This window comes from Scomber japonicus, chromosome 4, assembly GCF_027409825.1.
Source record: "Scomber japonicus isolate fScoJap1 chromosome 4, fScoJap1.pri, whole genome shotgun sequence".
NCBI classification, from domain to species: Eukaryota; Metazoa; Chordata; class Actinopteri; order Scombriformes; family Scombridae; genus Scomber; species Scomber japonicus.
This window is the reverse complement of record NC_070581.1, coordinates 25084606-25110623: the sequence shown is the minus strand read 5'-3', so window position 1 is coordinate 25110623 and position 26018 is coordinate 25084606. Positions and strand designations below refer to the sequence as shown.

Genomic DNA, 26018 nt, shown 5'->3' with positions numbered 1-26018 from the left:
TCTTTGTTTGGTTTTGATACTTTGAATGTCATACTTCAGCAGTGTGAAGTGTGTCCATAGAGAGAGTCATTTCTGACGTTCATGGACAATGAGTTCTTTTTAAAATCAAGTTGTAGTTTAGGCTATTGCCTATGATGCCACAAATGTAAACATTTCAATTTTTCTAATATAGTTTGTTTCATTTGTGAGTTACTGACACATACTGTATGTGGGGTGACACAAATGAATGTGAAGTCTCCACAGTCTGTCCTGTTTTTACACATTCTGTTTATTGTGCTTATGATACTCTGAGAGTATTCTGTGTTTTTTCTGTTCGTTGTTGTAACTGTTCCCTTAATGGCCTGCTTCTGCTGCACTTTTCATCCCAAGGTAGATACAGTATATCTTTTAAAATAGGAGCTTAATTGGCCTGGTCAACTTATTATAGTCTTGCATTGCCTCATACATTAGTGCCAGATTTTTTAAATATCCTTAATAAGCCTTATATAAATCAAATTGATTAATTGAATTTACATTTGTTTGAATAACTGTTCAGCCAAGGAAGGGGTATTATGGTTTAACGTGCTATGATTTTCAAGTTGAATGAGTTAGATGGGTGTGTTTGCATGTGCAGTATGGAGTTATTTACTGTAGGAACAATATAATGGTTATTTTTACCTTTGGCAATTCTTCAAGGATTCTTTGCACTTTAGTGACAGCAGGAGGAGTAAAAGGGTTGCAGTGAGTTTGTACAGTTCAAATTTCCAATTATGAATGCAAGAGAATTTAACTTCTGTGTTTCAGTGTTCTTGGACAGCAAAAAGCTTTGCAAAATGTAGCAGTGCTCTCAAATTTGCAATCATCACCATGACAAGCAACATCGATCGTTATGATTAATGTACTTTTTATGCAGATGAAATATAAAACCGCAGATGAAATATTAATGCTAATATGCATAAATCACATCTTTAAAAGACTTTTGGTTGCAGTGACACATTGAATGGTTCATTTTATGTTCAAACTCATATTTGACTTTTGAGAGGGGCTACTTTTCAGTGGACATACACTTAAATGTACGAATACTTAATAATGAAAAGCTCTTTCTTTAACATGTGTCATACTTTCATGCTCAACATGGGAAGACAATATATAATATTGTTTAATAGCCGATACTAAGTTATGAAATAGAGAAAAGATGAGCCAAATTAGAATAATAAGATATCATTTATTAGGCATTTGACTCTGCAAAGCACACACAAAGGTCAGGTCTTTGCAAGATACAGGGGAAAGCAAAAGTTTTCATGTTTTTGTCAAATAATAAAATAAATCCTGTCTTTATTAATTACTCTTTGTTGTCGTGTGTTGATACAACTTTTTTATAACTCTTAGAGTAACTGATAGTAGCCAATTATTATTATAAAATGGAGAAACTGGGGAAAAAAGTTATTAAGACTCAAACCATACACTGTAATCCTTTAGTGAGAAAAAGACCTATGAAAAAATATTGATTAGAAAGGGGGTACATCTGAAGTCAGAAGATTTTGCTCAGGAGGAGGGGTTTCTCTTCATTTTTTAATGTTTCACATGCTACGTAATACATATATTGCTGTTTTTAATTCTTTTAAATCAATATGTTTTTATATTTTGTAAATAAATCATGGCATGCACCTTATTTGGAGCACACAGGCTTAAATGGTGTCACAATACCAATTATACCCATGCCAGACTTTTGACTTTTTTCATAAAATCTACATGAACTAATGAATACATATTCAAATGAGAGATAAATCTTTTTATTTATTTTTTTAGTTTTATAAGAAATGATCTCCCTTATAAATCATGTCAGTATCCATGAAAAACACCTGAATATAGATTTTGGTGCTTAATGGGTACACTTACCCTAACAGCTGAAAACATGTGTTAGAAAATTTGAAAAGTAATCAAAAAGTAATAAAATATAAAGAGTTTGATTAAGTAATTGAAATAGTTACATTACTTATTACATTTTAAATAAGGTAACTAGTAATCTGTAACCTATTACATTTCCAAAGTAACCTTCCCAACTCTGTTATATCTCAGGAACATTCACTAAACTATGGGAATCCCTCATGTTGTATCATGTAGGAGCTGCTGGTGGCGGTAATGAGCCCGCATGTTCATTACTACTACCACAAAATGTCACCAACGAAGAAGACGAAACGGAAATTACGGCAGCTCCTTTTCCTGACGAGGCTACATAAACAAACAAAAGCAAGATATTATATTACATTAATTTCGTAGTCTTAAGATATATTTGACGCTTTAATTTTTTTAAAAACATGTATATCAGGAAGTCATTTGTTCCAGTGAAGCTCTAAAATAACAAAAACTATAAAAAAGCAGGGCTAGCTAAGTTAGCTTGCGGGCTAAAGTAGTGTTTAGCTCGACATGTTTATTTTAGTGCTGGACGAAGGAGCGCGACATGATGGCATGAAACTGTCGCAGTGATAGCAAGTGGCTGCACTTCTTTCACTGAAGGTAAGCTCTATATGTGTATGTACTTTTATAACACAGGGCTTAGCTAAAAAAAATAAAAATAAAGACATGTAATAATAGTGATAATAATATGATTTAATAAGTTGTATGCATGTAATCAGTGCACGGCTGCTTAAAAACGTGAGTACAGACTGTCGCTACAGCTCTGTATTGTTCAGCATGATAACATGCTACTGTCAACCATATAAACTACTAATTTAATCTTTTTTTAAAAATTGTGCATATGTGGGTTAAACACATAGTTATTGCTTTATTTTTAAATGTATTAAAGTTGCAGCTTGATTTCCAATGATGGCACTTTTTATTTCTCTCCACTGACTTGAAGGTTGGTGGGAAAACAGGTGAAACTTGGCTCCAGTTTTTTTTAACCGGAACTGCACTCCCTAAGATCGTAAGCCATGGCGTGGGCTCTGAAGTTGCCCCTCACGGATGAAGTGATTGAGTCCGGACTGGTCCAGGACTTTGATGCCAGTCTGTCGGGCATTGGTCAGGAGCTGGGTGCTGGTGCATACAGCATGAGGTACAGTATGAGTGTAGCCTCTCTGTGTCTGCTGCACATTCATATTTATTGATATCTATATATCTAAATTAAATGCAGTCAAAACTTGTTTGTATATATGTGTGTTTTTTTGGGAGGTGTAAGTTGTAAAAGATAGTGGTAGTAACGTGACCCACAAAGTGACATATGTCCTCCTGTTGTCACTTTCTAAAGTTAGTGAAGCTGTGTCACCGGCTTGACCTTAAATGTCAGCAGTTTGTGTTTTTACTTGACCCCCCCTGAGCTTTAACTTTACAATCTTATGACTTTTGACCTCAACTTGTAGTGTGTCTTCCTCCCCTTTTTTATTTTCAAAGTCATTTGGCAGAATATATTTTTGTAGCGTGCACTTGTTGATCTTTTTTAAAATTTGTGATCAAATTTATATATGTGCTATTTTAATTTGAAGTCACGACTTTTGCTATCAGGGCCTCTCGGTTTTGGAAAGACCTGCCTGAGGAGATAAGGCTAACAGAATCTGTGACTTCTCTTAAATCACTTCTTAAAACCTATTTTTATAGACTTGTTTTATGTGATGTGATCTTTTTATTGCTTTTATTCCTGGTTTTTATTTATATTTATATATTTTAATGTTTTTATTTATTGTCTTTAATCTCTTTTACCATATTTATCTGTCATTGTTTTCTCTCTACTGTGTTTTTGTGTCTTCTTGATTTAACTTTATCATAACTTTACCTACTTTTTGTCTTCCTTTGAGAATCCTGCTTTTGCCTTATCTCTTAAAACACTTTGTAAACAGGCTAGGTTTTGTGTCCACGTCAGCATATTGTTTGAGCTCAGAAATCTCCCTACAGTTTGAATTTGAACATGAAGAGGAGAAAATTGATCACCAAATGGAGATGAATTGCAGAGCAGTACACCTCTTGGAGACAGTCAAATGAAAGATGAAATGTGAATTTGAGCTGTGCCCCCTTTTTAGATGACTCACTCGAGACTTTAATGTCCAAACAAATATTAATGATCCCCGTTGCTTGAGTCCTCCTCATGCAGAGAATGAGAAGTTATGTAAAATGACTTTAAGTTTTGCTGACTTCTCTGCTTGAGAACGATCCCTGCTCTCTTTTGTGTCCCGTTTCTAGCTGGTTAAGTGCTACGTTATATGATACTGTACAAGCTGCAAAGTGCCCACTTGTTCCTGAAATTCTTCTGTTGAGAGGAATGATGAGACGCAGACTCGATACCTTGGTATTTGGTAGTGCTGCCCTAGTTGCCTCCATTATAATTAATGAACTGCAAAGCAGAGGGAACACAATAAGCAGCCATTCAGCCTCGAGTGGTACTTGGTGATAATGGATAGTGTAAGAGTCTCCTTTTGATTAAACGGTATTGAATTGTTAAGATTAATATTGTGTAGAATTGTTTTATGAAAAGGAAAGGGTCAATTTTGTCACAGCTGTGGCATTTTATTAACAGATTTGTTCCTTTGCCTGTTCTCCAGCGATGTACTCGCCCTCCCCATCTTCAAGCAGGAGGAGTCCAACCTTCCGCCAGACTCCGACAACAAGATCCTTCCCTTCCAGTATGTTCTGTGCGCAGCTACCTCGCCAGCCGTTAAACTGCATGATGAAACACTCACCTACCTCAACCAAGGTCAGCATGTGGATCCCAGCCAGAGTGTTCAGTAAATCTTTCAATATCCAAACCAAGTTATAAGCGCTTTGAAGCAGCTGCCCCTTGACCCGGCTTTATGGATAATCTATCACCTTAAAGACTGTGAATGTGTTTTTCATACATTGTCTCCAATATAGCAGCATTTTCTTTTCTGCCAGTCAAGCTTGTAAATAGTTCATGAGATATCTTTTTCTCCTCTGTAACACAGATGTATTATAAATGATAACCTGCTGGCAGTGTACTGTATGGGGTATTATAAAGTTGGCTGTATAGTGATGCCACAGTTACCATGGGCAACATATCATCACGACAGTAGGGTTTTTTTTATAGGTTACTTTGTGGCTCCCAGCTCAAGTGAAATAAATAACCAAGCAAGTTAGCATTACTAACTGGTTAGTTAGACTACCAAGGTTAGATATCAGCTGTGAATATTTGGTGTTTTGTTTCAAGTTTATTTTATTTATATAGCAATTTAAAAAGCAACAGATTTTGCACAAAGTGCTTGACAAAGGCAGGCATATGTACATGCCATCATAAAAGGAGCAAAATTAAAATAAAGCACAAATTAAAAACACAAAGAAATCAGATAACAAAAAAAAGAAAAAAAACAGTTAAAGGCAAGAGAATAAAAGTGAGCCTTTAGATGAATCTTAACAAGACTCATTTGACTCTATTTGGTGTTTTGTGACAACCTTCTATGAATTGAGTTATTTATTCACGTGTGGATTCGTCATTGCAGGGCAGTCCTATGAAATTATAATGCTTGACAATCGGAAAATTGGGGAACTTCCAGAAATCACTGGCAAAATGGTTAAGGTGAGATTCTGACATGACATTACAATATTATAGCACAGGTCCCTGCAGTATTAGCTTCAGTCGCATTAACATCTGCCTTAAATCCTTTCTTCTTAATTTTAGAGCATTATCCGTGTGGTGTTTCATGACAGAAGACTACAGTACACAGAGCACCAGCAGCTGGAAGGCTGGCGCTGGAACAGGCCTGGGGATCGTATTCTTGACCTGGGTGAGCACTGAATGGAAAAATGTCTCATCTACTCTGATTGTTCCTGAAAGTGTGCGCTTCTCATGTATCATATTAAATTAATGTGGAAAGAATGTCGCTGTGCAGCTTTGTATTAACCATCCAATAGCGTTTGGATATTGACTGTTAAACTGTAATGTAAGGTTGAGATGACACTGGTAATATTGTGGAGAAGATGCTGTGCATTTAGAAACTCTTTTGATAACAGCTTGTCTCACATTGATCCATTGCAGATATCCCCATGTCTGTTGGCATAATCGACCCCAGGGCTAACCCTACTCAGCTTAACACTGTGGAGTTCCTTTGGGAACCATCAAAAAGAACCTCAGTTTTTATCCAGGTAGCATGATGGACAACACTGTTCCTGAATTACTTTGATTCATTAAAAGCAATGAAGGTAACCTGAGGCAGTTTAGCGCACTCTGACATTAAACAGCTCAGCTTGTCATTATTAAGTGAAATCATGTCATTCTGCAGGCAAGAATTACTAATACAGTTTGGTACTCGTTTCACTGATCTATATTTGGTTTTGTGTCATCGTTCCTGTATGTATTTCAATTTTATGTCGCTTTTCTTTTTTCAGGTTCACTGCATCAGCACAGAATTCACTATGCGCAAGCACGGGGGGGAAAAGGGTGTTCCTTTTCGCGTCCAGATCGACACATTCAAAGAGAATGAGAGCGGAGAGTACACAGAACATACCCACTCAGCCTCTTGCCAGGTCAAAGTCTTTAAGGTGAGAGCAGGATGACAAAAAACATCTGTATGTACTGCAGTGGAAATATTTGTTTTGATTGTCCTTGATGGTGATGTGCCACTTGCATGACTTCTGCATGACCTGCTTCAGCCTAAAGGTGCAGACAGGAAGCAGAAGACGGACAGGGAGAAGATGGAGAAGAGGGCGCCACAGGAGAAGGAGAAATATCAGCCATCGTATGAAACCACAATCCTTACAGAGGTTAGCATATTATTTAAAGCTTGAAAGGGTCATCCTTATCTACCCAAGTCTACCCCTCAATAAAGATTAAAATGTTAGTATGATAGGCAGTGGGTCAACATCAAAAGTCAATATTCATTCCATCTAGAGCTTCAACTAACAATTATTTTCATTATCAATAGATCGACTATTTACTCCATCTGTGACATGTCAAAACTCCTCAAATTGAGTGTTTGCTTGCTGCTCTGTTGATCAAATCATTGATTAATTGTCTTATTGTTTCAGTTTAACAAATGATTTAAAACTTGAAATAAAAGCAATGAAACACATGAGAATGATACACATACAGGCTGAGGAACAAACTGCAGCTTATAACTATTTCTGAGGTTATTTAAATGTCATAATAATAATTAAAAGTGTTGGTTTTTGGCAGTGCTCTCCTTGGCCTGAGATCACATATGTCAACAACTCCCCATCTCCAGGCTTCAACAGCACACCAAACAGCTTCCCAGTCGCAGAAGGGTGAGTTTCCATCAATGCTTCATGATGAATGCTGGTTGCTAAAGGTTAATGTAATTTACCATAAAACCCACTTTGTGGCTGTAAGCAGTTACTGAGGAAATACACGATGTTTAGTTTCTTCAAATGAACGTAAATGATCATGAGGAGTAGAAACCATTATGATCTCAGTAACATGATCACATTTCCATCCTTTTTAGAAATGGATCACCAAGCCATCAGCCCGAGCCTGTTGTTCAGGTAGCAGACGTGAGTACGAGAGTATTTTCACTTTGTGGATTTATTGCCTGGTTACCTCCCGCCTCACTGAACCACTGAATATTAACAGTCACCAGTACAAAGCTGACATCTTGGTGTTAAACCTCTGCCTCCCTTAAAGATTCACTAAAGCACCAAAGAAAACCTAAAAAGAGCAAAAAAGTAAGCCTGTTCTTGCCTCTAGGTGTGATAACATTTGTTAATGATAAATCACAAATACAAGGGTCATGTTCAACTTCCATGTAAGGCATGCTGCTGGAGCAGTTCTTAATGCGTTAAACTAGCCGATGATTCAAGGCTTCTGGTTTGAAACTGAAAGCAGCTGCCTGACTCATGCTGTTATGTTTTAGCCTGACTTTATTATTAAGCAATGATGGTAAGATGAAATAACACAAGTAGGATGAATAAATGCTTAATTTGTTGCATTATCTTGCCGTAGAAGCAGAGTAGAGGTTTCTGGCACAACTTCACCTACTTCCATGGTGCATGGAGAGGAGAAAAAAGACAAAGCTCCAGCTCCAGCTACACTTGTAGTATATAGAACAACTTTATTTTATTAGATGACCCTGATGAAGGACGCAGGCCGAAACACATTGGTCTAATATTAAAGTTGCTGAAGCTTTGACTTTTTTTGCATTATTTTGCCTACATTATAAATGAAGTCAAGGTTAAATCAGTGGTACAGAGATTGGTTGACAAGTTGAGGCTGATTAATCTACCATCTACCATTTCTGTATTTAAAATAAACCTTATAAAATTGCAGCTGTAGTCAAATCTACTAATCATCTTTGTGCAAAAAAAAAAAAAGAAGTTCAGGACATGTGTGACATAAGGCAGCTGTAAAAACATCCCAGTCATTTCACACGACCTCTGCGAGTAGACTCTTGACATAGATCTTTGAGATTTTTGTTGTTGTTTTGACTCGAATCCTATCTTCTTTTTTTTTTCTTTTTTTCTCAGAATTTGTTACCCACAGCCACACCGCAGGATGCACAACAGTGGCTTCTTAGAAACCGCTTCTCACCTTTCTGTCGTCTCTTCACTAACTTCTCAGGTAAGATGACCTCTGAATACAGAATTATTATTACAAATTCAGCATTTAGCTTGGTGACACTTGAGTGAAGGCCTTATTGGAGCTGCTGGTGCTGTGTAACAGAGCTGAGATAGAGGAGAAATTAGATATTATTTTAGGTGTTAAGGTGTTGTAGATTTGCATAGTGAGGATCAAGGCCTCAACCCTGCATTACTCAAATGATCAATTGTGCTAAAGTGTCCTTCAGCAAGACATTGAATCTATTAGAACTGTTAGTAAACTGCACTCCCTCTAAACAAACTTGTATAATTCAGGCTCACATGTATAAGAAGAGTTTTACCATATCAATGTTGAGCCATGTCTTTTTGTGTGTGTTTGTGTGTACCAGGGGCAGACCTGTTAAAGCTGACCAGGGAGGATGTCATACAGATCTGTGGTCCAGCTGATGGTATTAGACTCTTCAACGCTCTGAAGGGGCGGTGGGTCTTTTTTTGTAACCCTGTCTTAAAACATTTAGCTTACCTCTCATATCAAGCTAGGCTGAATTTATGGGCCATTGACATTTTTATTGTGTGTGTCTCTGTGGTGTCGCCGTGTGCAGGGTGGTACGTCCGAGGCTGACCATCTATGTATGCCAGGAGTCTCAGCAGTCACGCGAACAGCAACCGAAGCATGAAAACGGAGACGGTGCCGCCAACACTTTTTTTGGTGAGCGCATGTTTGGGTAGCAAAGCGAATAAATGAATGTTTGATGGTCAATGAGGCAGAGTGTTTTAGCAGCTAGGAGACACTGTCAGGCATGTCACCACAGTGTCATAAAAAACTGTAAAAGTGGTGATCCACATAAAGTATTTTGAGGATTATGTTAGGTTAAATTTTGGCAGCATCTTTTTGCTGAGATGCAGTAGAGCTGAAAACAATTAGTTAATGATTCCAAGAAGATTCTCACAATTGAGAAGCTGCAAATGGAGAATGTAATAATTATTGTTTTGTGAGTAGATCATTTTGATATACTAAGAGATTAATCTTTTGACATTCTCCAGTCTCAGTTTCTCAATTGTGATAATCTGCTGCTTATTATTTCATAGTAAACTGAATATTTATGGAGATTTGGAAAGTGGAAAGGGAAAGCAAGTGATTTGATGACAGCAACTCAGGCTTATGGTCATTTTCAGTAATTTCTGACACTGTATAATCTAAATGATTAATCAAGTAATAGACATCCAGAAAACCACAAACATATTAAACCAATAAGATATCATGTTATTGTTACCATTTGACAGAACCCGGCTAGCTGTTTTCCCCTCCTTACAGTCTATGCTAACTTATGCTAAGCAGCTTGTTTTTAGTGTACTGACATGGTATCAATCTTTCCCAAATTATGAACTATTACTTTATATTATTATATTATATTAATGTATCTCTAGTGTATCTTTTTATTCAGCTGTGGTTGCTGCTTTTGCTTATGACTCATACCCAGATTATGAATTTACATCAAACAAGTTGCTGTCAGTGTAGTTTTAAAAGTAAAATCTATCACTTGCTGTTCATATTAGGCAAAAAAAATGAATGACCTGTGTCTTCTGCCTGCCTGCAGTATATCACGCCATTTACCTGGAGGACCTCACAGCCGGGGAGTTGACAGAAAAGATCGCTCAGCTCTTCAACATCTCACCCAGACAGATAAACCAGATCTTTAAACAGGGCCCCACTGGCATCCATGTGCTCGTTAGTGATGAGGTAAGATCATCTGCTTTCTGCCTCCATGGAGACGACCCTTTGACATATGAGATGACACTTATAGAGAGGGGTTGTCTTAATACTCTATTTAATGAAATGATTGACTATGTGTTTCCTTTCTGCATTTTTAACATTTGCTCTTTTCTTCATAGATGATTCAAAACTTTCAAGATGAAGTATGTTTTGTTTTGGACACAATGAAAGGTATTTGAACATGATCTGTTTGTATATTTAACACTGAGCCATGATTAACTTTTTTTTAAAAATTGCTTTTCCAATCAAGCTTATTTAAAAAATTCTCTCTGTTTTTTTTTTCTCCCTTTTCTTACCAGACGAGTCAAATGACGGCTACCACATCATCTTGAAGTGAATACTGGACAATAGGACAGTAGCGTAGCCTCGTTCTCCTTAGACCCGATCCAGTCAGCCCCTCTAGAGCTTCATACTCCTCGATGTTCCTGGAATATGTGAAGACGCCCCAAGAAGCCCATTTTCGAGGCTGTTAGGAGGAACATGCGACTGAAGCACCTGGCCTCTTCTCACTTACTGTCTTACGTTTTTGAGGGAGTGACCGTGTTACCACAAGTGAAGTAACATTCTCCTTCTTGCCCCCTTCCCGCCCGCCACCGATCGTCCCCCCCCTCCACCCCCCGTAAATGGTTGCATTTTTCCTCTTGTCGTTTATGTCTCATGATGAAAGAGGTTAGTGGCACCACAGCTGCTATCGCTGGTAGTCTGCTGAGCATCTGGTGTGCCAAAGCTCTGTGCTTTCAGAATCAAGTTTGTTGTCTCTTTTTATAAAAACAACAACCAAAAAAGGGAAAAAAAAAACCAACATATCAAAGCGACGAAATAGAGAGACAGTTACACAGTTCACAGCATTTGGCCTTACTGGGATTTAGGTAAGCCAGTCTGCAAGAAACACGGTTATAGCTCATACAATCACATATTTACATGAAAGCACCACAAGAGGCATCAACAATCAGGACATGAAGCGAAACTGTTAGGAAACTAGCTGTCCTGTGGTTCCTCGAAAAGTTAAGTGTCTTTTTTTTTTTTTTTGTTTTTTCAGACTCCCAAACACTGCTTGTAGTGATCTTGTAGTTAGTGTACTATTGACACTCATGGTTGTTACATATGAATCTTGAATGACGATAAAACACTGCCTATGTTAGCGATCACAATGGCAACACCAGCAAATTGTCCCTTCCTTATCCTCCATATCAGCTTTTTTTTTTAGCACATCAGCATTTCACGACGTTTGTCTTTTGTGGCATTTTTTTAAAAAGTAGATCATCATTTTAAATGTTTGTTTTTTTGCAATGAATCATGCACTATGTTGGCAGATTTTATAATCTTTTTAACATACTTACATTTTCTCTGTCATTGTTTTTTTCTTCTTTTTTTTTTTGGGATATTACCACTTACAAATATTAGTACATGTTAATGGGTTGTCGTCAGGCACACCAGAGCTGCATGTTGAAAAGATATGGTTAGTTTATGTTCAATCCATTGTAACCGCTTACATGAAATCGATAGCTTGACATTTTAGATATCTTTGCCCCATCTCATCAGCCTTATTAAAAATACTTACCCATGTACTGCCCGCCATCTGTTGTCTCTGTCCTCGTAATGTTTGCTAAAAAAATAAAATAAAATGTGGTTTTTAACAACGTCCTAAATGTTATTAAGCCCCTTGGAAAAATGCTTAGAGGTGATATATGATTTCATATACATACAGTAGATTATTTTCCTTTGGTTGACAGATGTGGAGGGTTACTTCTAGGACCTGACCAATACTGGGTTTTTGGGGCCAATGCTGATACCGATATTATGGTGTAAAAAACTTCCAATATGGATATGTCTGCTGATTATTTTACAGATAAAGAATATATACATAAACATACAATATTTTTTTTGCAGTGATCAAACACTTGTGATATCTGAATGGAGGCATGATTTTTTTTTTTTTTTACAGTTTGACAATAAACTTTATTGTATAAAATGACCAATGCACTGAAACAGTAAACTACACTGTGAATGTAATCATTATAAGTAACTATAGTAACTAACTAAATAACAGAAAAAACTATAAACGATATCAGCACATATTGGACAACATACTGGTAGATAATATCGGTCAGACTTAACTTACTACAAACATGCACAGTCATTTTGTTACCATGGAGACCAGCTTTTTACAAGACACAATCGTGATGATAGCTAATAATATCGTGTACTGTATATCAGGTTGAGTGAGGGCGATAATGGTTAGTGTTATCTGATATCTGTGTCGTTAAAATGTATTTTTTAAAATTGTATGCTTTGGTTTTTCTGCAACAACAAAAGAAAAGAGGAAGAAAAAAAAAACCTACATTTCCCAGCATGCTGCGGCACCGGGCATGCCTGTGATGTCACAATAAGTATATATACGGCTACGGGGAAGAATTTCTTCCTCCATTGTTACATTGTAACAAACGGGGCAGGGGGCGAAACAGGGGAGAGAGGCGTCTTCTCGTTTAGATTTAAGTAACAAAAAAACCCTGCAACATTTCTTAACGCCAAACGAAACTAGGGAGGCTAAATCCGCGTTAATGCGAGAAGACACCGAAGTAAAGCCTAGTCGACTGAACCCGCCCCGGTGAGCCAAAAAAAAAAGAAAGAAAGAAAGAAAGAAAAAAAAAAAGAAAAGAAAGGATAAACGAACACAGATGTCAGCGGATTTCTCCATTGCAAGCATTTCAAGGCTCCCATCAGGAAGATAAGACATTCGACTGTTTACATTATTCATGCTGTAACCGAAAATGTTGGGAAATAAATCGCAGCGACTCATATGACGTCCCTCTTTTTTCCTTTTTTTCCCTTTTTTCTCTTCCCCCTTGCCGTCTGTCCTTTTTTTTTAGTAGATAGGCATGCAACATTTAAATGAAACCCGTAGGTCTCACAGAAAGCCCCTGCTCTCTTCGTGATCTCTCTCTCTCCCTCTCTCTCTCTCTTTCTCTGTGTGTGTGTCTCTAGTTGTGCAGAACAATGAGCATGGGAGCTTAAGTAGCCCATTATAGTCAGATAGATGTGTAAGTGTCACAAATTGACAATCAAACGCGAAAAGCTTTCAAGGCGAATCACTTCGGGTTGCAGTGTTGTGGATATACTCGGTTCAGGGATTATTTTTTGGCACAAAAAGGCATCTGATAGGGCGTTAAAAGATTGATGTGCAGCCTGCGTTGGAAAAAAGGGGAAACGACCTACGAGCTGGTTGGAAAAAGGGTCCCTGATTCTGCCCCAGGTAAGAGGGTTTAGTATTTCATTAACCGGGCGGTTTGCCATTGTGTGTGTCTTTCTATGTGTGTGTATGTGTGTGTGTGTAAAAACTAGGCTTTATACTGTAGAGAGAGAGAGAGAAAGAAAGAAAGAGAGAGGGCGGTTGTCTTTGCCTGTCAGCCTGATAAACATCCAACCTCCCCCCACCTCAGTTTGGTCTGGTCAGTTGCTGCATCTGCTAAAGGTGTACCCAGTTAAACAAATACCTCATCCACACTGTGCATGTAAATACCCCATCAAGTCACAATTGTCTGCAAACACCACTGTAGCCTCCCAACAGTCCCAACTACTGTAAGTCCTTAAAGGGACAGCGTTGGACGGTTTGACTCTTGATTTTCATAAGGGAAATAAGCCCACTATCAAAAAACTCAGCCTCTGCTCTATTTTGCTCTATTTATACTGGAGTCCCAGTTTTGCAAAAAAAAAAAAAAAAAAAGATTCATTTTGGGATCAGCAGGAACCTTTTAAGACCAGGCCGGTGTTCGTCACAGCCTCTTCAGTCTTCAGGGGTTAAATTTAGTTCAGGACCTCATTCCAAATGGCAACAAAAAAAGGGGAAAATCCACATTAAAGGTGAATTTCAGTGCTTGGTGTGAACACATAGAGAGCATCTCAGACACAAGACAGCTGCAGCATCTCTCCAAGCATGAAGACATGAATCTGTAAGAGTTGGTTCATTGGATTACTGACACACACACACACACACACACAGGTATTAAATCAGATTTTACTTTTTTTTCCCCTTCCTTCCTTCCTTCCTCCACAGAAACTGTCCTATTATTCCAGTAAAATTACTACGACAGCAGTTGTTTCGTCATTCACTGTCTGACAGAGCAGCTCCAGGATGTGCAGCTCTGTGTGACATCATTGCTACAGTCTTTGCTGTTTAGCTTAAGGACAAACTTCACTACAATACAATATTATAGTAATAACCTTTAATAACCTTTTTTTAAAATAAAGGATATGTCCACAGTTCTTTAAGCCTGTCCTAAAACAGCAGTCAGGCGCCCAAATGAACACTGACGCAGGTTTTCTTTCTTTCTTGCTGTAATCATTCTTCCTTTTCATAATGACCATTAATAGATCCTCTCATGATCCACTTACAATGGAAGTAACGAGAGACAAAATCCACAAGCCTTCTTCCGTGCAAAAATGTGTTTTAAAGTTTATCTGAAGCTAATGTGAAGCTTCGGCTATCCAAATTTAGTCAAATCAAGTCAATATCAAGTCTTTTTAGTGCCAAATATCCTTTTATGATCCTTCCACTGCAGCTGAACAGGAAACACTGTCCTGGAAAACACAAAGAGGGATTTTTTTTTTTTTACTAAAATAACTGTAACTGTGGAATATATCCTCTTTATTTGAATAGCTCATATGACTCAAGTCTCATATTATCTGCAGAGTAACTTTTAAATCCATTTTTTGCTCCAAACGAGGACTGTGGATTTTGGCCCCCATCACTTACATTGTAAGCACATTTTGGAGTGGGATCTTCTACTGGTTGGTATGAAGAGGAGGAATGATTACAGCCAGGAAAACCTCTTTCAATATTCATTTTGGCACCTGACTGTTGTTTTTTTTAAGACAGACTTGGAAAAATTGCTAACCTGTCCTTTAAGGCTGCGTTTTCTCTTCCATGACTGTACCAGAATGGATAACGGAGGCTCGTTTGACATCCCATGTAGGAATGAAGATGTATCATGTGACATGTTAATGCAGGCCTGGTTAAAAATTTGTACAGATATAGTAAATCATTAATTACAGTTAGGGTTAGTCTCTCACTCATCCTCATAAGATAAGCTAAAGGTAAAGTCTTTATGGAGAGTCAGTGTGAGTATTTATTCATTTGCATTGATCATTCTTTAAAATACAAAACTTTGCAAGATGCTTTTTGACCACAAACCTGCAGGACATCACATAACCTAATATATAATATATTCATTCACCTTGTTTGACCTCCCCCCCCCCCTGCTGATATGATTGATTAGCTTTCAGGTTCATTCATATTTACCCCCATAGCGCTTGTTTACAGCTGAATTAAGAGCAAAAAAAAAAAAAAAAAAAGAAATGAATGTGAAGCCATACACATAATTTGCTTCAAGGCTGTTCGCATAAACCGTGCTTGCCTAGTTGCCATGGTGACGTTTCTAGACTTGATGATTTCAAAGTGGGGAGGGAGGGTGAGGGTGAGGGTGGTGTTGGTGGTGGTGGTGGTGGTGGGGGGCACAGAGACAGGAAATGATGGAGCTGGAATACAGATGAAAGCAGACAGGGCCAAAAGCTGTCAAGATGTCACTTCTTTTTTTTTCTTCTTTTTTTTCTGTGTGACCTCAGACAGGAACAGTTTGTGTTTAAGCTGTTCAGTTAGTAAACAAGTAAACACAGTGCCACAAATTAATGTCTACTCAGTTTCTCTCTAATCCAATTAGAATCATCCCTTTATCATCATCTTCGTCATCATTTTGGTTCACATTTATACACTCTTGACGCTGACTGCGGCTCGACTCTGTGCCCCTCAGACACCGAGTTTCCATGGAGGCAAGTTCGTCCCTCAGCCTCAAACGAAGATATGAAGAGGTGGACAACAGCTCTCCATTCTCTACACCTAAGGACTCTGACGATGACATCTCCAGCAGTGACAGCGCTGACAGCTGTGACAGCCTCAACCCTCCTTCCAGTACTGCATTTACCCGTAAGGAACAACAGAAGACACACAAAGCAATATATAACCAGCTCAGAATCAAACAGTTAGCACACATATTTGATATTACTCATGTGTAATATTGCCATCCCAAAATCTCTTCTCCCTTTTTTTTTTCTGCCAAACATCAGCCACTTCCATCCTTAGACAGCACAAGCCGTCACCTGGAGGAAAGCGGGTACGTTTCGACGTTGTGACGGTGTATTACTTCCCCCGGCGGCAGGGCTTCACCAGCGTGCCCAGCCAAGGGGGCAGCTCCCTGGGTATGGCCCGTCATCACTCCTCCATCAGACGTTACACGCTGGGGGAGTTCGCCCGGGAACAGGAAACCAGCCACCGCCACACTTTACGCCAGCACCTGCGCCAAGAGAAGCTCAATGCCCGCAAGATGAAGGTAGACTTAGACATTTCATCTCGTGCCTTTCTTTCTTTGGGTCAAGTATACAGTATATTTGTTGCACGTGATGTCTTACAGAAGGTTTTGTTCTCTTGATTGATCAGAATTTTGATGCCATGTGCCTTGTTTTACCTGCCATGTAGAACATCTTAAAAAAATGAGGGTACATCACTGTTTGTAACTGTAAATAGAGATTTAGTAGGGAATTGGGTCAAGTGTCTTGACAAAACTTGGCCCAATCAGTGGTCTCTTTTGAAAAGCAGATGTTTCCTTTCGCAGTGGTGCAAAGCAGCTAGGCATACTTACTCAACTATAATTTAGGAGATACATTTCAGAGGGGAAGTTTGTACTTTTCATCCCACAACATTTATCTGACAGTTCCACCTTTTGAACTTGGTGGTGTCATGTAAAAAGAGATTAGACTCTCTAATATTTCACAAAAATAACAAAGATTAGAGAAGAATCGAAAAACTGAATACATGCATGTGTGGCAGAACATTTTTCTTCTTTCATACCTCATTAATCATCTCACCACCACTCAGGTTTATCTTTGGAGAGAGCCAAAACCCTACTGAGGAAATACAATACCTACATTTCTATGTAGCAGCAGTAGTAGTAATAGTAAAAGTAGTAGTAATAGTAGTAGTTATAGTAGTAGATGAGGTAGTAATAGTAGTTATAGTAGTAGTAGCAGTAGTAGTAGCAGTGGTAGTAATAGAACTAGTAGAAGTAGTGGTATTAATAGTAGTTATAGTAGAAGCAGCAGCAGTAGCAGTAGTTGTAGCAGTAGTGGTAGTAGTAGTAGTAGTAGTTATAGTAGTAGTATTGGTAGTAGTAGTATTAGTATTAGTAGTAGTTATAGTAGTAGTATTAGTATTAGTAGTAGTATTAGTATTAGTATTAGTAGTAGTAATAGTAGTTATAGTATTAGTAGTAGTAGTATTAGTAGTAGTAGTAGTATTAGTAGTAGTAATAGTAGTTATAGTAGTAGTAGTAGTAGTAGTAGTAGTAGTAGTAGTAGTAGTCATAGCAGTAGTGGTAGTAATAGTAGTACTAGTAGTAGCAGTAGTGGAAGTCGTAGTAGTAGTAGCAGTATTAGTAGTAGTAGTAGTAGTCATAGCAGTAGTGGTAGTAATAGTAGTAGTAGTAGTAGTTATAGTAGTAGTAGCAGTAGTAGTAGCAGTATTAGTATTAGTGGTAGTAGTAGTAGTAGTAGTAGTCATAGCAGTAGTGGTAGTAGTAGTAGTAGTAGTAGTAGTTATAGTAGTAGTAGCAGTAGTAGTAGCAGTATTAGTATTAGTGGTAGTAGTAGTAGTAGTAGTAGTAGTCATAGCAGTAGTGGTAGTAGTAGTAGTATTAGTAGTGCAACTGTAAAATGCTGCTCACATATGAAGGCAACAGTATTAACAATCTTATAATGTAATACACATTTATAATGTGTCAACCAAAGAGGCACATTTCCTGCAGAATAAATATTTTTAAAGTAAATTGTGTTGATAATACTGCTCTACTTTTGTAAGTAGGATTTTGAATGCTGGACTTGTACTTAAAAAGGAGTATTTTTATAAACCAGTATTTGTTCTGAGTAATTGCTCCACCATTGTCTGTTGTTAGTGATTAAGCTGCTCATGAAGCTGTTTTTGAAGTATCAGTATTCAGGATAATTATCAACCACTCGTGCTTTCAATAAGGAATCAGTCTCGTATTGTCTTCAGCTCACACTTCTACACTATCTGTCATCTGCAGCTGACAAGAAACGGCACCGTGGAGTGCGCTCAGGCAGACCTGCTGACTCTGGAGGACGTATCAGACGAGGACCTCGATGTTGACGGGGTGGAGGTGGACGACTGTTTCTTCCTCCAGCCTCTGCCCACTAAACGCCGCAGAGCCCTCCTGCGAGCTTCTGGCATCGCCCGCATTGACGCGCGGGAGAAAGCCGAGCTCAGAGCCATCCGACTCTCACGGGAGGAATGTGGCTGCGACTGCCGTTTGTACTGTGACCCTCGCCACTGTGGCTGCAGCCAGGCTGGCATTAAGTGCCAGGTAAGGATTGCACGGCTTATCTGGTGTGCATGTGCAGGAAGAAGAACGCTGAATGAGTCATTCTTCACTGCTCAATAAAATAGTCCCCTCTGTTTACTGTACTTGAAGTCATTTAAATTTGAAGTCATTTGCACAAACATTTATTTTCCCATTTATTTCATTTGACGAGGAAATGTTTTGGTTGAATTGTAAGCCAGTATTGGATATGCATGAAATAAACACGCTCACTTATTCCATTTTAGACTCTCCGTACTGTTTCAAACGTAACGCGGTGTCGCCTTACAAAGTGGTCGCATAGATCTCCTGCAGTAGTTCATTATAAGTTTGCTAAATTTACACACTGCATATGTTTTATATAGATGACTGTGATATTTTTGGAAGCCGCACACTGCTGCTTGCCGTCAACTGAAATTGTCCAGATCTGTCTCTCTCTCTCTGTCTGCGACTGGCATTGAAATCCAGTTTCCGTGCTGTGGTTTTACCCCTCTGCACATGCACAGAGTAGTCGTGGCAGATTTGACTGTGTGTTATTTTCTTGCTTTTTTCCTTACTTTTTGTCTTCACTTGATAGCAACAGTAGAAGCTACAGACAAGGGATGCATAGGGCCTATTATATTCAAAGCATTTCAAGTATGATACAGGTTTGCTGCCAGATTGATTGACTGAGATTGAAATGCATCCGTTGTTTATTGATCAGTGCAGTGAGCTCGGAAGTAAAGCATTTCTAAATCAATGCACGGATGTATGGAATCCATCATCAATCTATTTATTAACCTCGTCTCTCTTATTACAGTACAGTGTTCTTCACTGAAATAAAAAATTATGAATAAAACTGCAAGACAAGACAGTGTTGATACACTACAGTCAGAATATTAAGATAATTTAACCTTTTGTTGTGTGTAAATTTATGAAGGATCAGAGTTGCTGTATAATTTGGTTCCTTCTCCCACACAATATGAATTAATACAGTGTGTGATCGTGTGTGTATGAAATAAAAATATACATAATATTGCCTTGCCTTGCCTAAAAAGAAAGAGTAAAGTATTAATAAAGGCAGTGTTTGTGTTTGGTTCCCCGGGTTACGACATACCAGGAAATATTTTGCCTGAGCTTTTACTTCTCCAGTTAGTTTGATTAGCCATGTGTTTAACTTTTAACTTCATGAATGGCCCTGTTCTTAGTTGGTTGGGTTTTCAGTTATTAGTAGAAAGGTGCACCTCTGTTTCATTCTCACTTATTACACAGTAACCAGATTATCTCTCACTTTCATTGATTTTTCTTTAACACAGCATGCACTGTGTCATCTATCAGGCTGCTCAACAGTAAACACTTATACAACCTACATAACACTTAAGTTATAAGTCAATAAGTATTTGCTGATGAATTAAAACACAAGTAAAGCTGAAATAACTTCTTTTTTTCTCTAGGTGGATCGAATGTCTTTCCCATGTGGCTGCTCGAGGGACGGCTGTGGTAACATAGCGGGCCGCATTGAGTTCAACCCCCTCCGTGTCAGAACTCACTACCTGCACACCATCATGAAGCTGGACCTGGAGAAGAGGAGGATGCTGATACAAGGTACTGGGGACCAATATGCTGAATCTGACCCAACATCCTCTCCTTCTTCTACTTGCCCCACATCCCCGGACCTATCCTCAGTCACTGGCCTGGACTCTGAGCTGGAGGAGAGCGAGGTGCAGACGGTCATGGAGGTACAGGATCTCCTGGCAGAGCAGGACATACTGGAGCGAGAGAACGAGACAGCTGTGTTGCACCTGCAGAGTGCCGAGGAGCAGGAGAGAAGGGAGAGGGAGGAGGCCGAAGGGGAAGCGGTGCAGCAGGAGCTGGGCACTGGAGGCCTCACGGAGCAGCCTCTCTGCCTTCTGCCTGCTGCTTTGGGAGGGGAGCTGCCCGAGCAGACGGAGGTGCCAGGTGTAGATCAGGTTCTCCTGCAGGGGCCATTCCCCACAGGGGCCACAGTGCTCTGCATCACTGACAACCAGGAGGAGAGCCCCTCTGACCTCCTTAAAGACTCCTCTTCTTTGCTCTACTACCAGCTCAGTCCCATAGAGCCTGTAGCCTTTGAAACCCTGCCCAGAGCAGTGGAGGTGGAACAGGAGGAGCGCTTGGTGAGAGAACAAGATGCGAATGGAGGAGGAGGCGAGAGTGTGGAGAGCAAACTAGAAAAAGGAGAGAAGTTGAAGGATGAAAGTCCTGAAGAGGTCAACTGCAAGCAGAGTTTGGGCAAGTCTTTGACCAATGTGATTCTGCGCTCAGAGCAATGTGAGGAAGTAGTGGAGGAGAAGCCCTTGAGTCTGCAGCAGAGCCTCCCCGAAGAGCAGTGCCGTGTGGAGTCCTGCTTGGAGGGAGAAGGTGATCCACTGCCTCCTGAAGTTTAGTACTAGCGACTCTGCAGATATTTTGCACAATAGCTTCATCTAAGATGAATAAATTACACATTTCACATTTATTACTGCTATCATCAAGAATGATTACAGGTTGCAATCTCTAATAGTGACTGTCATTGAGTTAAGCGGAGAATGAATATTACAATACATGAGGGAGGGGGGATGCTGAAAGCACATGGAGATCACTCCCCAGAGGTAAAATGGATGCAGTTACAGGGCAACGTTGTATGTTATTCTGTCGGGGGTGATGAATGCGGCCTTAATGGAAAAAAATAAAACACTCGTGTGTAGGAGTCATTTGTCGACGAGAACGTACAGCTTTGTTAATTTCCAACGCAGCAAACAGAAAACACAGTGTGTGAATGCTGACATAAGCCTTTAGTTTGGTGATGTATAAAGCTATCAACACTAAACACAAATTGTTTTGCAGTGTGCAAGAAGCTGAAGTAGTTAGATACTTACTGGCTCACTTTCCATTACAGCCAACTTGTGTGCTGTAGTCAAGCCAAATGAAGGCCTCTGATAGTATCCTCTGCTGAAAATAGACCTAATAATCCTGGAAATACTTGTTTTTGTGTACTGTATATGCATTTACAATGTGCAAGACAGAGCCGAGGTTGCTGCTTTTTTGATCTGTATGCACATTGTGAACAGAGGGCAGCGAGTGTTGTGGCTCTGCTGCAGTGAGACATGAAGGTAAACCCAAACAGAGCAGCAGACGAGCACTGGCCTTAGCTGATGCAGTCGATTTGTCAGAAAGAAAAAAAAAACCTAGTTTACCTGTTATAGTTGCAATGCCTATGATATTACTTATTATTTCTTTTGAGTAACGTGTCTTTTTGTGGATTAGATACTGTTGGTTTTGAGCAAACTGAGGTCCTCGCAGTCTTTGCTTTTATTATTATTTTTGAGTGAAAGGAAAGGTGATTACTTTAATTCCTCTAGACTGTAACACCATGTAGTCAGTCATGTCATGTTATGGTGAAATGCCAGAATAGATCTTCCTTCGTCTTCACCTCTTTTAATGAGTTGTGCTGAAAGGAAGAGCTTATTCTGAACCAAGTCAAATTCCTTATGAAGACAACAGCATTTAAAGAGTCAAAGATAATTGTGAAAGTAGTTCTACGAAATGATGTGACGTAACTAATTTATGGAGCAGATTGACAACACCCTGAATTTGTATATTTTTTGTTCAATCTGTATGTGTGTGCGAATGTGTGTGCGTGTGTGTGTGTGTGTGTATGTGTGTGTGTGTGTGCGTGTGTGTGTGTGTGTGTGCCTGTATGAGAGAGAAAGATGTGTATGCATCTGTGTGTGCATGTACATGTGTATGTACTGTATTAGGGGGAATGGGAGGGGGGAGTATATTAGTGAGGATACATATTTTATTCCTGAAAGGTGCTGATGTTACAGATTTACAATTCACTGACTTTTCTCCCTACCATCAAGAGAAATATGATATGAATAGGAGATGTTTCTCGATGACTGACATTAAGAAGTGAAAGAGTTGGAGAACCTCTCCTAGGAACGCAATAGCTACTGCACTGCAAATCATTAATGTGGTGATTATGGAATGAGGTGTTTTGTCATTGAGTATGTAAATGCAATCGTATAACATTTCTGGTCTTTTAAATGTCTTTTTTAAGCTATGTCTGATTAATACTGATCTGCGTAAGTGTGCCGACTCTTCTTACACAAAATCAGTCCTTTGTTTTGTTGCCTATAATTACAGCTGTCGCTTTTTTTTGCAATGGCTTGCCTAACACGGGATGTGCTGCTGTGTATGAGATGTCTGATGTTTTTTTTTTTTGTCTTTTTTTATTGTCTTAATATAAACCCGCTTAAGAGTTGCACCAAAGCAGTGGTTTCAAACCTAATGAAACAATGCATTCATCCATCACATTTTAACAAAGCAGTCTCCTGTTGTTGTTGTGAGGCTGTAGATTGTGGCCCTTTGTGTTCGCGTGACTTGCCTTGACATAGTACCATCTTTGAAGTGATGATGATTACAAGCTGCCTACCGTTGAGCTATTGTCCTTTGCTTTCTACTAATAGACTTAGGTTTGGGATCACTGCATCAAAATTAACTCCAGTACACTATGTGATTGTGTGTTTCTCTGTGTGAAAGGGGTGTGTGTGTGCGATTGTTGAAAGGACTGATACGTTTAGACTTCATCTAAAAGCTGTGGGAAGTACTCTCATGCTAACTGTTGCCTAAAGTGGACAAAAAGGTTTTTATACAAAATAAAAACAATAAAGTACTCATTTCAAAAAGGAAAAAAAAGATTCATGTGTGTGGTGTTGATTTCAGTTGGTGCTAAATCTTCATTTCTGAGTGAGCACAGGACTGAAAGGTTACAGGGATATGCTGCCTTTGATCACCTTTTGCTATGACCTGGATTTGGCAGGGTTACAAATACACAGAAGTAACTGACTATAAGTAAAACTCAATATTATATGTTAGATAAAGTGCGCAGGTTATGATATATAAAGTGTATTTCCATAATGATTATCTATTTTTGTGATTTTACCGTTCTCAATATACCACACTAACAGCGGTCTTTGAATCTAATAATTTTCCAGATAGCATGTGGCTAATGTGCATAGTCAATCAAATGAAAGACTTTTTCCAATACAAATATCCTTTCATATACTAGATACATATTTTTATATACTGTCTATATACTATTAATAATAAGGCTTAATGTTGTTGTTGCTGGCATAATGTTTGTTTTTATCGTCATTACAATAACTGGAAGTGACACGATTGACCTAATAATGTCTCAGATCTGTAAGTTAATTTTAGTACCACTAAAGGGAAAATAGAAATGAAAAGCCTTTGTCCTCATTCAGACACTGGAGGTCATGACAATGACTGTCTGTCAGGTGCAGCACCGTTATAGACCACTAGATGGCAGCATAAACTCAGTAAATCCCTGCCAAGTACAACCTGCTCTCTGGGTGTAGCTGCATGTTGTGTTCATTCATTCCAGTTGTTCTTCTGAAATCTGAGGCTCTATGTTATCCATGCCACTGAATTATAGTGCTACTGGAGATATGCACATAGCCAGCAATAGGCCTTTAAAGTGTCTCCTTTACCTATGTGATGCAAACATTCTCCTCTTTCACAACACAGTTTTCCACTCTCATTAGCCTGCCTGTAATTCTTCAAAATGATTAGTGCCTGTAAGTAAACTTTTTTTTTTTAGTGCCACCCCTGAACAAGCAGACCACCAAGAGGAGCCTCTCGCTTTTCACTGGGTACAACAACTGATTGCAGAAGCCAAAATATTTGCTCTCTCTTTCTCCTCAATTGCAGGAAGTTGCTAGCTGGGTAAAGTGACACAATGCCTCCCTCTCTCTTACCCACGCTCACAAGCCAGAAGTGACTTCCTATGGACGGCCTTCTGCCAGTTTACCACACGGCTGTGAAGTTTCTGCTCTTGGATGCAGGATGCAGACTCACTGACTTCCTTTCAACTAGGTTTGCAAAACAAATAGATAACCTAGTACAAATAACATAAACACCAGTGATTTTGGGGCTTCCTGAGAGATTGCTATTATCTTAAAGAGGATGCTCTTATTGTTTTATTAAAGGCAACTGCACTGACTTTACTCATGAAGTTCAGTTTATTTGCCCTAAGTATTACTCAGCCTGTAAAAACAGTTGTATAATGTCTTCTGTGGCTCTGGAGGAGCTTTCTAAAGTCTGATAAAATAATCCTGATGACCTCATTATTATTGATGTCATCAGGTTATCTTAATTTGGGGTTATCTTAGTTTTGAAAATCCACATATTTTTAAGAGAAACCTCTTTTACAAGCTGGGAATGAGGAAGCTGTGGGTTTTTTCTCTCAGGGTCTAACTAAATATGCTACTGACTTGCATTATGGGAAATGCAGGACCAGGTCAGCATATCTCAGCCTGTTTCCCAATATTATGGCATTGCAACACTAAATTTCTGGACGAAGTAAACCTTTAAGTGTTATGGTTAAAATTTACCATCTCTGACTCTCTTTTCAAGTGTGTTTGTGTTTGTGTGGTCACCATTATTCAGTTATCCACTGAGAATAGGCTTACACAAACACACACACACACACACAAACAAATACCACAAACACGCCGAAACAAATTACCTCTGGAACCTCTGGAACAATTGTGGCAGCGGTCCACAGCTCTGAGAACCATGCATCATCTGTTTAACCTTTCCGGCCTCTAGCTTTCTATTGTTGTACCTTCCCAATGGCCGGAAGAAGTGAGGCGGGTCCGATAGCTTCACAGCTGATGACAGAGCCCATCATGAGACTGTGGAAAGAGTCTGAGAAGACATTAAAAAAACATCATAATTAGGGGAGAGAATTGCTCCCACAGTCATTTTAAAGCTGACCAGAAGTCCCGGTGCTGACAGATGTGCAAAATCACCAGCTCTATCTGGGCTTTAGTTTTACTGTTGTGACTGGACAGAGACACAGAGAGCAACTGGGCATTAGGAGTGACGTATGTGAAATGGAAAGTTGCCAGACCACCTCACTCCAGTCTACCAGTCTGAAAGTGCTGCTCCAGCGCCTGGAAAGAATGCTCTTTCTTTCCCTCTCACTCTGTGACGCCAGCACTATGGCATCATTAAGTCTTCACCGAAACCAGTCGCTTTTAAATGGCACTATTCATAAAACTGACCCCTGGTATTTTCACTAGTCTGCGTTGCTCCTCACATGCTGGCTGAACTGAGGAGGGAAATCCAGACCCTCCAGCACAAAGTTCACTCTGTGTGCTCAGGAGAGAGGATCCAAATATTCTCCTGAAACCAGGAAGAAGGAAACAATGAGGGCAGTAAAGGTCAGTAAAACAAAACCTGTAGCTGCTGAAACTTTCTCTCTGGCAATAAATACCCTTAAGCTTCTGAACATATTTGATGCTTCTATTATGCTAAAATAT

At 39.1% G+C, this 26018-nt stretch overlaps 2 protein-coding genes across 2 annotated transcripts; both read left to right on the top strand.

Moving 5' to 3' along the window:
- The first annotated feature begins 2208 nt into the window (after positions 1–2208).
- On the top strand, positions 2209–12146 carry tfcp2 (transcription factor CP2). The gene is made up of 16 exons (XM_053317330.1): positions 2209–2496; positions 2840–3034; positions 4512–4663; positions 5424–5500; positions 5603–5708; positions 5960–6066; positions 6310–6462; positions 6574–6684; positions 7097–7185; positions 7383–7431; positions 8401–8494; positions 8862–8952; positions 9075–9181; positions 10071–10213; positions 10366–10417; positions 10546–12146. Exons 2-16 carry the CDS (start codon positions 2913–2915, stop codon positions 10581–10583), a joined length of 1491 nt encoding a protein of 496 aa, XP_053173305.1. The 5' UTR covers positions 2209–2496; positions 2840–2912; the 3' UTR covers positions 10584–12146.
- A 558-nt stretch (positions 12147–12704) lies between these two features.
- On the top strand, positions 12705–22410 carry csrnp2 (cysteine-serine-rich nuclear protein 2). Its single transcript, XM_053317329.1, has 6 exons — positions 12705–13499; positions 16054–16226; positions 16367–16629; positions 18379–18675; positions 20103–20253; positions 20335–22410. Exons 2-6 carry the CDS (start codon positions 16067–16069, stop codon positions 21072–21074), a joined length of 1611 nt encoding a protein of 536 aa, XP_053173304.1. The 5' UTR covers positions 12705–13499; positions 16054–16066; the 3' UTR covers positions 21075–22410.
- Positions 22411–26018: the final 3608 nt, after the last annotated feature.

Bases quoted from the DNA above. Each gene is read 5' to 3' on its own strand.
- tfcp2 (XM_053317330.1), top strand. From the start codon at position 2,913: ATGGCGTGGGCTCTGAAGTTGCCCCTCACGGATGAAGTGATTGAGTCC. The intron at 6,067-6,309 runs GTAGCATGATGG...TTCTTTTTTCAG, and splicing joins GAACCTCAGTTTTTATCCAG to GTTCACTGCATCAGCACAGA. The intron at 6,685-7,096 runs GTTAGCATATTA...GGTTTTTGGCAG, and splicing joins AAACCACAATCCTTACAGAG to TGCTCTCCTTGGCCTGAGAT.
- csrnp2 (XM_053317329.1), top strand. From the start codon at position 16,067: ATGGAGGCAAGTTCGTCCCTCAGCCTCAAACGAAGATATGAAGAGGTG. The intron at 16,630-18,378 runs GTAGACTTAGAC...TGTCATCTGCAG, and splicing joins TCAATGCCCGCAAGATGAAG to CTGACAAGAAACGGCACCGT. The intron at 18,676-20,102 runs GTAAGGATTGCA...TTTTTTCTCTAG, and splicing joins AGGCTGGCATTAAGTGCCAG to GTGGATCGAATGTCTTTCCC.